This window comes from Aotus nancymaae, unplaced genomic scaffold, assembly GCF_030222135.1.
Source record: "Aotus nancymaae isolate 86718 unplaced genomic scaffold, 86718_ANA_hifiasm-v0.15.2.pri h1tg000076l, whole genome shotgun sequence".
In the NCBI taxonomy this organism is placed as follows: Eukaryota; Metazoa; Chordata; class Mammalia; order Primates; family Aotidae; genus Aotus; species Aotus nancymaae.
The window spans coordinates 15,884,216-15,899,656 of record NW_026988491.1 but is presented as its reverse complement, the minus strand read 5'-3'; the positions used below and the strand labels follow the sequence as shown (position 1 = coordinate 15,899,656).

The window sequence follows — 15,441 nt, the reverse complement described above, 5'->3', positions numbered from 1 at the left end:
TCCCAGGTGGCCATGCAGGGTCCCAGCCCTTCCCCTCCCTGGGCAGATCTGCTTTGACAGTAAACCCCGGATCATCAGCAAAGGCACCAAGGACTCTCCGTCTGTCTGCTCCAACCTGGCTGCCAAGCACAGCTTCTACAACAACAAGTGAGTGGGACCTGCAGCCCAGCCTGGGGCCTGGGGGCCAGTGGAGAGTCCACTTTTCCTCAGAGGGTGAGGAAAGGCCTAGCTGAAAGGGTGGATCTAGGGGGCAAGGAAAGGGGCAGAATTTGGGAATCAAATCCAGCCTCCACCTGGAAAGGATGGGCATCACATTTATTGAACACCTACTATATTCCAAGCATCTTATTGGGCATGTTAATTACCTTAGCAATCCCGTGAGGGAGAAGTTACTGGCCCTGTTGTACAGAAGAAAAAAGCTGAGGCTTGGAAGTCGCTTACTTAGCTTACTCAGCAGACAGCAAGCCGGGGGGGCCCAGTCTCTGACTCTAGCCCAGCACCCTCCAATCTCATGACATCAGCGTCAGGCAGTGAGGGGAGGCCTGGGTCAGGTCTGGCACCACCCCTTTCTCCCTCTGGCTCCCCTTGGTTCTGCCACAGTGTGACTATGAAGCCCAGGCCCTGCAGTTAGACAGACCAGGGTCCAATTCCTGGGCCAGTCCTGTCTTAGTCCGAGCCCGGGTTTCCTCATCTATAAAGTTGATGATGCTCCTGGGGCTGCAGTGAGGGTCATTAAGACTCCCGGCCCGGGGGATGTGCTTGGTTAGTGTTCCTCAGGGTGCAGGACCAGCTCTGCAGAATCAAGCTGGAAACCTGAGGGCGGGGCCCTCTGCTTGTTGGCAGCTCCATCTTTGAATCCTGAGGGGAGGGGCAGGAGTAAAGCAGCGCTGGGAGCCAGGCCCAGGGCTGACTGAGTGTAGGAGCCCCGTTACTGCCCTCCTATGTCATCCATGGCCTGGACTGGGTTCATAGATCAGGGGGTGCCCAGGGAGAGCCTGGCATGGAGAAGGTGGCCCTGCCAGGAGAGAAGTTCAGTGGGACTGTGGACTGCATCATGCCCCTCCCACCTGCCCACCAGGTGCCTGGTGCACATCGTCCGCTCCACCTCCCTCAAGTACTCCAAGATCCGCCAGTTCCAGGAGCACTTCCAGTTCGACGTGTGCCGCCACGAGGTGCGCTATGGCTGCCTACGGGAGGACAGCTGCCACTTCGCCCACAGTTTCATCGAGCTCAAGGTCTGGCTGCTGCAGCAGTACTCAGGTGAGGGCTGGGCAGTGCAGGTGAAGGGCGGGTGACTCAGGTGAGGGCTGGGCGGTGCAGGTGAAGGGTGCTGCAGGACTGACTGGGGGTAACAGCCCAGGGCCCTGTGGTCACTGCAGGGGACTTCGGGAGAGTTTAGGGGAGTGGCTGTGGGGTATGCTCTCTGGAGAAGCCGGTGTTCCCAGGCACCACAGAGGAGAGAAGCTCTGCTCTCAGGGCACTTCCAAGCTCAGAGATCCTGAGTTTTTCCTCCCCCAGGCACCGTCCAGGGAGCAGGAAGAGGGGAGATGGAGTCAGCTGGGCTCCTGCGGCAGCACCTCTGCTTGCTCCAGGGTGGCCAGCAGCAAGTCCCCACTCGTCACTGAGCCTCCAGTGCTCATGAGGGAAATGGGGAGCCCCATCTCTAGATCGCAGAGCTGCTGCGGGGATTTGAGGGTGTTCTTCCACTCACCCACCAGGGATTTCCTGAGCACCTTCTCTTGCCATGGCATTCAGCCATGGTCTAGTCAAGGCCCTTACTTTCAAAGAACCTACATTTATAAGTGGTGGCCAGAGAGACAGTATATAAACAGGTGACTAACTCCTGTATTCCATTCGTTCTAGGATGCACGTATCCCTGTCATCATTTAATTAGCAACATTTTGTGGGAGGGGGTATAAAATGTGGTACATATAACACTCAGTGTCTGCTTAGAGTTGATGAAATGCAGTGGTAGAATTTCAGGTGTGCCTCAGGATTATGAGGAAGAAAAAGCCGAGCAATGGGGCAGAGAGAGACTCAGAGGTGGGAGCATTTTTGGTAAGATGGCTGGGAAGGGCTCTCTGAGGAGATAAGTTTTGAGCAGGGAAGGGCAGGGAGTGCATTCCAGGAAGAGGGACCAGGCTGAAGGCTCGGAGGCAGGAGCAAGCTCCACACAGAAAGGACGGGCCCTGGGGTAGAGCAGCTTAGCGGAGGGGAATGAGGCCTTAGAGGCTGGAGGGGACTGAGCATGTAGGAGTCTCTAGGCCTTAAGAACAACTGGGGTTGTTCTAAATATGATTACAGTGTCTGGAGGAGGGTTTTAAGTGGGTGGAGTTCTATGATCTGATCAATACTTGGCAAAAGTTGCTCTGGCTGTCGGGTGGAGATCGAGGAGTGAGGGCAGAAGCTGGGAGACCAGGGAGCGTGGCTCAGGCCAGGGTGGTGGTGCTAGAAGTGGGAGAAGTGGTTAGATTCTGGGTATATTTTGATGGTGGAGCCAACAAGATTTGTTAATGGACCAGATATGAGTATGAGACAAAGGAGAGTGTCAAGGTCAACTCCAAGATCAAAGCAACAGGAAGAATGGGGCTACCATGTTCTAAGAGGGGGAAGGGTGGCTGGGCGCAGTGGCTCACGCCTGTAATCCCAACACTTTGGGAAGCCAAGGTGGGCAGATCACCTGAGGTCATGAGTTCAAGACCAGCCTGACCAATGTGGTGAAATCCTGTCTCTATTAAAAATGCAAAAATTAACTGGACATGGTGGCAGGCGCCTGTAGTCCCAGCTACTTGGAAGGCTGAGGTAGGAGAATTGCTTGACCCCAGGAGACGGAGGTTGCAGTGAGCCAAGTGTGCGCCACTGCACTCCAGCCTAGGCAACAGTGAGACTATCTCAAAAAGAAAAGGGGGTGGGGAAGGCTGTAAGAGGAGCAGCGGGATATGGGAAGTCTGAGCTGCCTGGTGGAATTCACATGGAGATGTTGGAGGCAGCGGATGTGGGGGTTTGGAAGTTCACAGGAAGGATCTGGCCTGTGGATACAGACTTGCAGGTCATCTGCAAAAAACTGGAGGTCAAGTGCAGTGTCTAGCCCTAAGTAAGCACCAGTGATGACTGGCTGTCATAGAGCAGTAGCCATAGGCCAGGATGGAAGGCTGCCTCAGTCGTGTGAAAGATGTGAGAAGGATGGAGAGGGCTGAGAAGAGGGCAGGCTTCATGGAAGTGTTGTGAGCTGCATCTCCAAGGTCAGGCTCAGTGGCAAGTCTGAGGCTGGCGGGGAGACAGACTGGGGGGTCCATGCCACCAGGCTGGGGTATTTGCCCTTTGGGGGCTGGCAGTATAGAGCCACGGTACCACGGCAAGCTGGTGAGCCAGGCTGGGCAGGCATGGAGCCCTATTGCCGGTGAGGCCAAAGGCTGCCAAGCAGGTACCAGGTTGCAGCCCCACTGAGAGAGAAGGGGGTCAGGAAAGGGTGCTGGGTCACTGGCCCAAGATACAGGGCCACTGGCATGGGAGAAGGGGACTCCCCACTATGGTACAGAGCCAATATCTTTCTACTGCATTTTCCTACTCTTGACTGCGTTTAATTCTTTCACTTCCAGTGAGGTCGGAGCAGGTCTCTGTTCCCATTTTGCAGATGGACAAAGTGTTTCCCTTGCACCCATGTCTTACTGTGGCTGGGCTAACTCGGAGCAGGGCTTCTCCAGCTGGGCCTCGGGGGGCACTGGCACCTCATGGACCCCCTGCCTCCCTCTTTGCTGAGCACCTTGAAGGACGCCTGTGTCTGCCCCCCACCCTTCCCAGGCATGACCCACGAAGACATCGTTCAGGAGTCTAAGAAGTACTGGCAGCAGATGGAGGCGCATGCGGGGAAAGCCAGCAGCAGCATGGTAAGACCTTCTGATACTATGCCACTATTCAGAGTTCATGACTTGTCCCCAAATCCAGGGTAGTGTACCACATTCAGCTGTTGTGTCTCTTTTTATTTTATTTTATTTATTTTGAGACAGGGTCTTTCTCTGTCACCCTGCCTGGAGTACAGTGGTCTGATGATGGCTCACTACAGCCTCGATCTCCTGGTGTCAGGTGATCCTCCTGCCTCAGCCTCCTGAGTAGCTGGGATTACAGGCATGCACCACCACACTCAGCTGATTTATTTATTTATTTATTTATTTTTTTTTTTTTTTTGAGATGGAGTTTCGCTCTTGTTACCCAGGCTGGAGTGCAATGGCACGATCTCGGCTCACCGCAGCCTCCACCTCCTGGGTTCAGGCAATTCTCCTGCCTCAGCCTCCTGAGTAGCTGGGATTACAGGCACGTGCCACCATGCCCAGCTAATTTTTTGTATTTTTAGTAGAGACGGGGTTTCACCATGTTGACCAAGATGGTCTTGAGCTCTTGACCTCGTGATCTACCTGCCTCGGCCTCCCGAAGTGCAGGGATTACAGGTGTGAGCTACTGCACCCGGCCCCTGATTTTTATATTTCTTAAGACCATCGGGCTGGAGATGTGGGGCTTTCCATCTTGCCCAGGCTGATCCGAAACTCCAGGGCTCAAGCAATCCTCCCACCTTGGCCTCCCAAAGTGCTGGGATTACAGGCATGAGGCACCACACCTGGCCTTGCTGTGTCTCTTTTTCATCTCCTTTAATGAAAACAGTTCTTTAGTCTTTGCCTTGTGTTGCACTGATATTGTTGAAGAGCTGGATGTTTTGTAAAAGGTCCCTCCCTCTGGGCTCCTGTCAGTTTCCTCATTCCACAGAGGTGATGTCGTGTTCTCGGCTCACACATCAGGGGATGCATCATCTCAGTGTGTCCCTTCACTGGTGACAGTCTGATTAAACTTGACTCAAGTTGCCTCCATTCTAAATGTTTCTCTATGATAATAGAGATCTTTCCTCTTTGAAAGCATAAGACTATACTTTCAGGGATCGTTTCTATAGTTTTTAATTAATAAATGTCTTCGGGAGGCCGGGTGTGGTGGCTCACGCCTATAATCCCAGCACTTTGGGAGGCCAAGATGGATGAGACCAGTCTGGCCAAAATGACAAAAACCTGTCTGTACTAAAAATATGAACAAAATTAGCCAGGCATGGTGGTGGGCGCCTGTAATCCCAGCTACTTGAGAGGCTGAGTCAGGAGAATTGCTTGAACCTGAGAGGCAGAGGTTGCAGTGAGCTGAGATTGCATTGCATTGCCCTCTACCCTGGGCGACAGAGCAAGCTCTGTCTTAAAAAAAAAAAAAAAAAAGGCCGGGCACAGTGGCTTACACTTGTAATTCCAGCATTTTGAGAGGCCAAGGGGGTGGACCACCTGAGGTCAGGAGTTTGAGACCAGCCTGGCCAACATGGTAAAACCCCATCTGTACTAAAAATACAAAAATTAGCTGAGTGTGGTTGCGGGCACCTGTAGTCCCAGCTACTCAGAAGGCTGAAGCAGGAGAATCACTTGAACCTGGGAGGCGGCGGTTGCCGTGAGCCACGATCACACCACTGAACTCCAGCCTGGGCAACAAGAGTGAGACTCCATCTCAAAAAAAAAAAAAGAGCACGGGGTAACCCTGCACCAGGGAAGACAGGAGGCTCAAGCTTACATGAGTGAGCGGGGACAGCTGGTGCATTCACAGAGCAGCAGGTTGGCCAACATAGCCAGATGAGAGGGTTCAAGGTGGCAGGAGACAAGGCTGATTGAGCACTTTTCCCACCTCTGGCTCCCAACGCTGTCCCAAAGGTGCAAAAGAGCAGGCCAAAGGCTGGGGCATAGGACAGGGAAGGAACGTGGCAGGTGGGGCCTTAGAGACCAGCAAGGCCTTGCCCTGGAGGGAGAGCCAGAGACCAGGGCTGCCCAGATGCCTGTCCTACCACCCAAGGCTGATGCCTGTCACCACCACCCCACCCCCACTGGGGTGGCTTCCCACCTCCTGTACCCTCTACTTGCTACAGACTTGGCACTCATAACCGGGTGAGTTGGTCACATGAGGCAGTGTAGAGACTGTGGGAGCTCACAGAATGGACAGCTGCAGCTTAGTAGAGCCACAGGTTAGGCTTCCCACAGGAGATGCGCTTGAGCTGAGTTTTGACGGATAGTTTCTAGAACAAGCTGGATGAAGAGTGGAGGAAGGGCAGCCGGAACAGCCTGTGCAAAGCCAGGGAGGTGTGGTGGAGCGGAGCTCTACCCTGGGAAATGCAGCATCCACAGAGCAGGCCTCCCAGGGAGTCGGGCAAGGCAGGGACCAGCCACAGGGTGGAAAGAGGGGCCCCATTCCAGGCCTGGCTACCCTGAGAAGCCCTTGGGCCTGCAATTGGGAGGTCACTGCCTGCCAGGAGGACTTGGGAGAAGACCAGCTTATTCCAAGGTTGTCCCAGAGGCCACCTGTGTGGAGACCCTGGGGCCTCAGGCCTGGTGCCTGCAGCTTCACCAATCCCCCTTTCTTGCCCCCACAGGGTACCCCGAGGACACATGGGCCCAGCACTTTCGATCTGCAGATGAAGTTTGTCTGTGGCCAGTGCTGGAGGAACGGGCAGGTGGTGGAGCCTGACAAGGACCTCAAGTACTGCAGTGCCAAGGCCCGGCACTGGTGAGTGGGGTGCGAGGTTGGGGCTTAGGTGGGATTGGGCCCACCCGACCACCACAGGTGTAGAGGCCAACTCAGAGAGGCCAGGGCTCTCCACGGAGGTCACACAGCACACAGGCTCGGCTCTGACCTCTCCCCAACCCTGCTCTGTCCTGCAGCTGGACCAAGGAGCGGCGGGTCCTTCTGGTGATGTCCAAGGCCAAGAGGAAATGGGTGTCAGTGAGGCCACTGCCATCCATTCGCAACTTCCCACAGCAATACGACGTGAGCGCTGGGACGGGGGGGCTAGGGAACCCCCGAGGAGGCAGCGATGCTTTCCAGCGGGACTCAGAGACTCTCCCCATGCCCACTCCACAGCTCTGCATCCACGCACAGAACGGCCGCAAGTGCCAGTACGTAGGGAACTGCTCCTTCGCACACAGCCCAGAGGAGAGGGACATGTGGACCTTCATGAAGGAGAACAAGAGTGAGTGGGCAGGAGGGGCAGGCGGGCCTCTCCTGGGGTCTCCTCATCATTGAATATCTCAACTTAACCGGCAGGCCCAGCTGGCCAGGCACGGTGGCTCACACCTGTAATCCCAGCACTTTAGGAGGCCAAGGCAGGTGGATCATCTGAGGTCAGGAGTTCAAGACCAGCCTGACCAATACGGTGAAACCCCATCTTAAAAAAAAAAAATCAACTCACCAGCAGGCCCAAGAGTGCCTGCTGCACCCCCTTTTGCTGCCTGAGCCCTGCTCCACCCACCCCAGGCCGGGCCCATCAGCCCATCAGCCTATCAGCAGGACTTGGGACACCCATAGCTCCCAAATCAAGCAGGGACCACGGGGCAGAACGGATGGGGAAGCCCCTCAGCAGGTTCCCTGTCCCCTGTCCCCTGCCCAGTCCTGGACATGCAGCAGACTTATGACATGTGGCTGAAAAAACACAACCCAGGGAAGCCTGGAGAAGGGACCCCCATCAGTTCTCGGGAAGGGGAGAAGCAGATCCAGATGCCCACGGACTACGCGGACATCATGGTAACGCCCTCTCCCCCGAATGCTCAGGGCTGTGGTCTTGAGCCTGACCTGGGAGGGGCAGCCTGGAGGGCCCAGCTGGCGGACACTCAGCCTCTCCAAGGGATGTGGTCCAGGCAGAGGTGTGGGGGACCAGGCATCCATGGTGGCTGTCCCCACAGATGGGCTACCACTGCTGGCTCTGCGGCAAGAACAGCAACAGCAAGAAGCAGTGGCAGCAGCACATCCAGTCCGAGAAGCACAAGGAGAAGGTCTTCACGTCCGACAGTGACGCCAGTGGCTGGGCCTTCCGCTTCCCCATGGGCGAGTTCCGGCTCTGCGACAGGTGCTCCTGGGAGGGCGGGGCCTGGAGGGACGTGGGGTATGGCCCGAGGAGATGGAGTCTGTGGCCAGCTCTGGTCCCTCTTGGTGTGGAGGTGGTGTGCAGAGGGTGGTGAGGCTTGGCTGTGAGTGCAGCCGTGGGGGTAGGAAAGGGTGAGATTGGAGGACTGGACTCAGACCTATCCAGACCCCTAATTTGCAGGCGTGGAGCAGATCCCAGAGAGGGTCAGGACACCCAGGTTTTCCCTGGGCTGGCACCCAGCTGCCCGGGGAGAGGCTTGTCTTGCCCGGAGGAGGGCAAGTGGCCGGCCCAAGATTCACAGCCTGGGGTGGGAAGGGTGCAGAGCTCAGGCAGTGAGCCTCCTCCACCCACAGGCTCCAAAAGGGCAAAGCCTGCCCGGATGGGGACAAGTGCCGCTGCGCCCATGGACAGGAGGAGCTCAGCGAGTGGCTGGACCGGCGCGAGGTGCTGAAGCAGAAGCTGGCCAAGGCTCGCAAGGACATGCTGCTGTGTCCACGGGACGACGACTTTGGCAAATACAACTTCCTGCTGCAAGAGGATGTGGACCCTGCCAGTGCCACCCCAGAAGCCTCTGCTGCTGCTGCTGCTGCTGCTGCCACCACTGGGGAGTAGGGCCAGGTGTCGGCCACAGGCAAAGTCCTGGGGCCAGGGGGTGGGGTGGGGACAGAAGGCCTGATAGAAGGGTCAGGGCTGGCCAGTGGGGGGATCGGGGGTCGCCCTTATCAGGCAACCCCCAGTCCCCTGGGGCCCCGTCCATCTTTTCCCCACCACCACCCCGGGTGTGCATACCCAGGTGCACATGCTGCAGCCCCTGGAGGCCCCAGGGTCCTCATCCCACTGAAACCTGGGCAGCCCTTCCCCTACCCCCACGGCTCTCCTGGTTGAGGAGGGAGGGGCCTGGCTGACCCCTCCAGCTTCAGCCTCCAGCTTTAACTTCTGTCTGCTCCTAATGGGGCCCAAAGCTCAGGGCTGGGGAGCCTGGGGTCCCCACTTGAATCTGCAACAGTAGGGTTCTTCTCCCTGCCCCATCCTCACTCCACCCCCTCTCCCTGGGGGCAAATCAGGACATAACAGAGGGCAGAGGCCCCATTAGCTTTAAAATGTAGCCCCAGGAAGAAGCTGGGAACACTGTACTAGTCATTTACCCTCTGGAGCCTCAGCTTCCCCTCTGGAAGGATGGGAGGAGCTGGTCTAGATGATCTTTGGAGCCTAAGGAGTCTCGGCCCTTTGAGGCCCCCACCTGAACCCTGCTCCCTCATAGGCCAGTGAATATAGACTGTAGGTCCTCAGAGCCTTCAGAGATGATCCAGCCCAAACCCCATTTTGCAGAGAGGAAAACTGAGGCCTAGAAGAGAGGAGTGGTCTGCCCAGGTTCCCAGCACAAGGCAGAGCTGGGATGAAAACAGGGCTCAAAAGACTCAGGGCCAATTATTGGCTGAGCCCACAGTCCCCTCAGCAGGAATGTGACGGTCTCTGAATCAGTGTGCAGCTGGGGTCCCAGGCAGCACTGCCTGGGGGCTGGGGAAGGGAGGCCCAGAGGAGGGCTGGCCATGTGAGCACCCCGTGAAGGGACTGCCCCCTCCCAAGGATGGTCTCTTGGGGTACAACAGCAGAGGTTGCCTCCCCACGTGCACTCTGGGAAAGGTGGCAGAGGGCAGGACACCATGAGCTCAGGATCTGCGTGAGACATGGGAGGTGGGAAGGGTGAAGGTCTGGGGGATGTGGAAAAAAGGGAGGCTTGACCTCGGGCACCATGGGCCACTCCAGGATGGGACACACCCCTCTTTCTTGGGGACCAGGCATGTCCTCTCCTCTAGACCCAGACACACAGTTATAACCATCTGTCCTAGCCCCTCCCTGATCCCTGGCCCTACAAGCTGCCTGGGACTCCAGTGGACCCCCAGCCCCTGCCCCCACCCACCAAGGCCTCTCTTGTCCCTCTCGTCTGACATGTCTGTATGCACCCCATCCTCTCCACCCCACCCTCCATGGGCAGATCCAGCCTCCCCTGGTTCCCCAGACATTCCAGAATGCCCCACACCATTGGCACAGGAGTGGGGAAGCCCCGGAAGGAACCAGGGATTAGGCTGTGTGGGGGTGAGAAGGAGAAAAAGGACCATCCCATTCTTAAGCAAGGATTGCCAGTGCACGCTGACACAGTGATGGGCTGCCCAGGGCTGGAGGGGATGCTGTTCCTGCCACCGCCACTGCCCAACCTTTCCTGATAATTGTAGCATGCACCGTTTCCTCTTCCCTGCCCGCCCCCTACCCCAGCAGGCCACTGCAGTTTGGGTGCTGGTGGTGTGGCTGGAGAGGGGAGACCACACCCAAGGTGGGGGCCGTGGCTGTGATGTCGATGATACTCGTTTTCCCTGATCCGTGGTGTTGCAGTCTGTCGTCACCAGCCTTGTTTCTAGTGTGTATATATGTCGCCCCTGTGATGCATATATACACAGATATTAAATATATCGCTCTATATAATATTATATATGTGTGTGGTATCCAAGGAATCACTTTTATGAGGGCTAAAGATACAGAATTTGGCCAGAAAATGCAGCCATCCTTGTGCGATTAGGAGGGTTTTGGGGGTCATCGGACTATTTGCAAGGCGACAGGGACTGGAGCCATGGCTCAGAGGCGATTCGGGCATCCAAGGGCAGGAGCCAACCTCCCCAGGCCCAACTCTGCCAGCTTCCCAGACCACCCCCATCGAGTGCGGAGACAGTGGGAGTGCTCAGGGAAAGAAAGTGATTTGTATTTGTCTTCCCGCCGAAAGGAACAGGATTCAAGACCAGAGTTTTAATCTTCAGCCTGTGATCTGTCCAGGGACCCTTGGGATCCGGGGCTCCCTGGCCTGGCCAGAGCTGAAGCCCCCACAGGGTAAGGAAGGAAGAGTGGGAGGCAGAGTATGATATGGGGGGGGAGCAGACAAGAAGACACTTTTAATGATGAGGGTAACTATTTCAGTTGTGAGCCTTCTAGGGCCCCCGGCTGGGAGGCTCAGAGGGCGGAATCCAGGACCTGTGTTTACCCCTAGCAGGCAGGGACAAGATGACGTGGCAAGCATAGGGCCGGGGGTGGGTGGGGAGGGATGCTGCATTTCTCAGCCGGGCAGTAATCAATTTAATGGTCCTTTAAAATGTCTGTGTATTAAAAATTTAAGAATACCACACTTTAATATTAAATATTCATAAGGTCTAGTATCTTGATAATAATGTAGATGTTTTAATAACAATTTTTGTCCTTCTTAAAATAAAATGAAAGAAACTTGCTTCTTTAGCCTTTGTTCTAGAAAATAAACTTGTGCACTTTGACCTCTGTCCCCAAGGTGTCGCTCCTGTTCCTCCCCATCTAGCACTTGTATCCAGGGCCTGAGCTGCTCTGTCCTCTTGGGACAGACCTGGCCAGTGCTAGCTATTCTGAGGAATGTTAGGCATGCCAAGGGGTAAGGGGCAGGTCTGTGTCCCTGTGTACACACGGAGGCCAGCTGACCCCGGCTCCAGCAGCATCTCACTGGCAGCGACAAGCAGAGCTCTATACAAGTGGCCCAGCAGCCACCCTTCCCTGGCTCATCTGCAGCCTGCCTGCTCTGTCTTCCACGTGGGGCTGCCAGAGGTGCCCACACTTCCCTGTGCTTATGCTGCAGCATGTGCCCAGCTGGGTTCCAAGGCCTGCCTTTGCCCTTTCTGGAGGGGGCTCTTCCAGGAAGGCAGGGGGCCATGCCTCCCCTATGATCTCGAGTGTGATCCCAACTGCAACCCTGGCACCAGTGAATCCAAGGGAGACTGAAGTCACATGGGTCCAGTTTTCTCATCTTTAAAAGGAACTAGCAGGGTCCAGTGGCTCACACCTGTAATCCCAGTACTTTGGGAGGCCAAGGCGGGTGGATCACCTGAGGTCAGGAGTTCAAGACCAGCCTGGCCAACATGGTGAAACCCCGTCTCTACTAAAAATAGAAAAATTAGCCGGGTGTGGTGGTGGGTGACTGTAATCCCAGTTACTCGGGAAGCTGAGGCAGGAGAATTGCTTGAACTTGGCAGGCAAGGTTGCAGTGATTCAAGATCGCACCACTGCACTACAACCTGGGTGACAGAGCAAGATGCCATCTCAGAAAATAAATAAAAGGAGCTGATATATTAGATCTGGAGTTCTAAGTCAGGGACACCTGTATCTCCTGGGGTGGGAGGTTCTTTGTAAAATCTTTTGGATTGTGCATGGCTGTAGGTGATAGAGGGGTTCTGTGGGGAGGGACTGCTCATGTCCAAGAACAAGCTTTCACCAGACAGCTTTTTTTTTTCTTTTTCCCTTTTTTTAGAGACATAGTCTTACTCTATGGCCAGGCTGGAGTGCAGTGGCACAATCTTGGCTCACTGCAACCTCCGCCTCCTGGGTTCAAGCAATTCTCCTGCCTCAGCCTCCTGAGTAGCTGGGACTACAGGCACCCACCACCACACCCAGCTAATTTTTGTATTTTTGGTAGAGACAGGGTTTCATCATGTTGGCCAGGCTGGTCTCAAACTCCTGACCTCAAGTGGTCCACCTGCCTTGGCCTCCCAAACTGCTGGGATTACAGGTGTGAGCCACTGCTCCCGGCTTCCCAGATAGCTTTAAACTGCAGTGTGGAGTGGACTAGGACAGAGGTTCAGGACCAGAGAATTGCCTGAGGGAATCATTTGGGCCAGGTATGCAGTAGGCGCTCAGCTGCTTGATAAATGATGTAAGGAGCAAAATCAGCCAGCTTTTTTTTTTTTTTTTTTTTGAGATGGAGTCACCCAGGCTGGAGTGCAGTGGTGCAATCTCGGCTCACTGCAATCTCCGCCTCCCAGGTTCAAGCGATTCTCCTGTCTTAGCCTCCCGAGTAGTTGGGATTACAGGTGCGCACCACCACACCCAGCTAATTTTTGTATTTTTAGTAGAGACGGGGTTTCCCCATGTTGGTCAGGCTGATCTACCCTCTTCAGCCCCCTAAAGTGCTGGGATCACAGGTGTGAGCTACCGCACCTGGCCAGCAGCCAGCTTTATTGAGCATCTTGTTTGCGGCAGCTACTGTGCAGATAGTACATCCATCCCCCACGACAACCCTGGAAGTCTGCTGTCCACATTTATAGCCTAGAGAGTTTCAGGGAAGGTTCCAAGGACCCTCAGAAAGGAGGCAGAAAAAAGATTGAGAACCACTGGGAACTGGGTATCGGCAAATATCTCTTTGGCTTTGATATTCTGGAATTCACAGCACCTCTGGATGCACTGTGAAAAATCAAAGTGGCATGGCAAGGCAGAGCTCCCACAAGAAAAATACAGACTCATCCTTAGGCTGGAGAGATCATGTGCCTGCATCAAAACCTTCCCTGGGTGGCTCAATCCTGTAATCCTGCTTTGAGAGATCAAGGCAGAAGAATCATTTGAGGCCAGGAACTTCAGACCAGCCTGGGCAACAGTAAAACTGCATCTCTACCAAAAGAAGGAAAAAGAAAAATTAGCTGGGCATGGTGGCGCACACCTATGGTCCTAGCTACTTGGGAGGCTGAGATGGAAGGAGGGCTTGAGCCCAGGAGGTTGAGGCTGCAGTGAGTTGTCATCACACCACTGCACTCCAGCCTGGGAGACAGCAAGATCCTGTCTCAAAAACTCAAAACAATTTTAAAAAGCAAAGAGTAAGACAAGCAAGAGTTCAGTAAACCTAGTGGAATAAATTCATAACTTCTGGTCAATTCTCTTAAATTCTCTTCTGGTCCTCACATGGCTCGGATTGGTAAACATCAGCTCAGTACCCACTCCATCCCAGATCCTGGGGATAACAAGATTGCCACAGAAACTGCTTTCCCTTCAGTTCAGTGCTAAAGGAGACCAACCTAAAAGAAGATTGTAGAATGATGTGATGGGGATGAGCAGGGGAGACACTCAGGTTGCCAGGGGAGGCACCTCATCCAGGCTCAGGAGCCAGGGAGGGCTTCCTGGAGGAGGTGAAACTGGAATTGAAGCTTCAAAAAGATTCATCATTGTATTCCATGTTGCTTACTGTTCTGCATCTTTTTCTTAATTTTTGTTTCGCATGTGCAGTTCCATGCACCCGTGTCACCTGGATATTTATGGTCAGTGGCTGATACTCGTCCTATCAATGAGTCAGAGCTGGCTTCAGCAGCTCCCAGTTACTGAACATGGGCCAGTGTCTGGTCTTCAGCCCTGTGAGTAGAGGGCCTCAGTGAGCACAACCAACACAGCGCACCAGCTGACTCAGCTCTGCACCTCGCTAGAGAAAGCCCTTAGGAGTTCTGCAAAGAACTGCATCCGTCTATCCCCACACTTGGGAGCCCTTGGCAACCTCCCTGCAAAATATCCCCAGGTCTTCAGGAAAAGGCAACCAGAGCCACTGGACCTGCTCAAATGATGATTGTAAGATTATGTCAACCTCTTCTGGCACTTTCATTTCAGGCCTAGAAGTGAATATGTGCTGCTGGTCAAAAAGAGGACGAGGCACAGGGAACGCTTTTTTTTTTTTTTTTTTTTTTTTTTGGGACAGAGTCTTGCTCTTGTCCCCCAGTCTGGAGTGCAATGGCGCGATCTCAGCTCACTGCAACCTCTGCCTCCCAGGTTCAAGTGAGGCCTCAACCTCCTGAGTAGCTGAGATTACAGGCACCTGCCACCACATTAAGTTAATTTTCGTCTTTTTAGTAGAGACAGGTTTTCACTATGTTGGCCAGGCTGGTCTCGAATTCCTGACCTCAGGTGATCTGCCCACCTCAGCCTCCTAAAGTGCTGGGATTACAGGCGTGAGTCACCGTGCCTGGTAAAGAATGTATTCTTTTTTTTTTTTGAGACAGTCTCGCTTTGTCACCCAGGCTGCAGTGGCGCAATCTCAGTTCACTGCAACCTCTACCTCCCAGGTTCAAGCAATTCTCCTGCCTCAGCCTCCCGAGTAGCTGGCACTACAGGCTAGTGCCACCATGCCTAGCTAATTTTTTGCATTTTTAGTAGAGATGGAGTTTCACTGTGTTGGCCAGGATGGTCTCAATCTCCTGACCTCATGATCCGCCCACCTGGGCCTCCCAAAGTGTTGGGATTACAGGCGTGAGCCACCGCACCCAGCAAGAACATATTCTTTATCAAGTTCTCCCTCAGCCTGGGCCTCTCAGCTGTACAAGGCATTAAATGTTCTTATAGGGCTATTGTGACTCTGACCCCAGACTCCTGTCTGGGATCACAGCTCCCTTACAAGGAGACAGCTGTAGGCACATAGAGGACTCCATATTCCTAATGAATTGGAGGTAGATACAGTCGATGAAAACTCAAGCGTAGGGGATGGGAATGGGCTCAGTGGCATTGATAAGGACACCAACAGACCTCAGACCATCTGCAGTGGACATCAGACCCCTGAGCTAGGAAGTCCAAGAAGTGCAGACAATCCCAACAGATCCGGCTTGTGGCCCCCCAGTCTTTAGGTATGTATATGTACCTAGGTATGTACATCCCCTTCCCAATACCTCTGGCCTCCCTGGCTGCCTGGCTCAGCAGCCCAC

General features: G+C 54.5%; 1 protein-coding gene across 2 annotated transcripts in view; it reads left to right on the top strand.

Annotated features, from left to right (window-relative positions):
* The window catches only part of ZC3H7B (zinc finger CCCH-type containing 7B), a 55,809-nt gene extending 44,568 nt beyond the window's left edge, over positions 1-11,241 (top strand). For both annotated transcript variants that reach the window (XM_064368104.1, XM_012476658.2), the window contains 9 exons: positions 47-147; positions 1,079-1,260; positions 3,802-3,887; positions 6,440-6,573; positions 6,729-6,834; positions 6,928-7,036; positions 7,454-7,587; positions 7,746-7,909; positions 8,281-11,241. In XM_064368104.1, the coding sequence (XP_064224174.1) occupies positions 47-147; positions 1,079-1,260; positions 3,802-3,887; positions 6,440-6,573; positions 6,729-6,834; positions 6,928-7,036; positions 7,454-7,587; positions 7,746-7,909; positions 8,281-8,539 (1,275 nt within the window). In that variant the 3' untranslated portion in view covers positions 8,540-11,241. The remainder of the gene's footprint in view (positions 1-46; positions 148-1,078; positions 1,261-3,801; positions 3,888-6,439; positions 6,574-6,728; positions 6,835-6,927; positions 7,037-7,453; positions 7,588-7,745; positions 7,910-8,280) is intronic.
* The last annotated feature ends 4,200 nt before the right edge of the window (positions 11,242-15,441 follow it).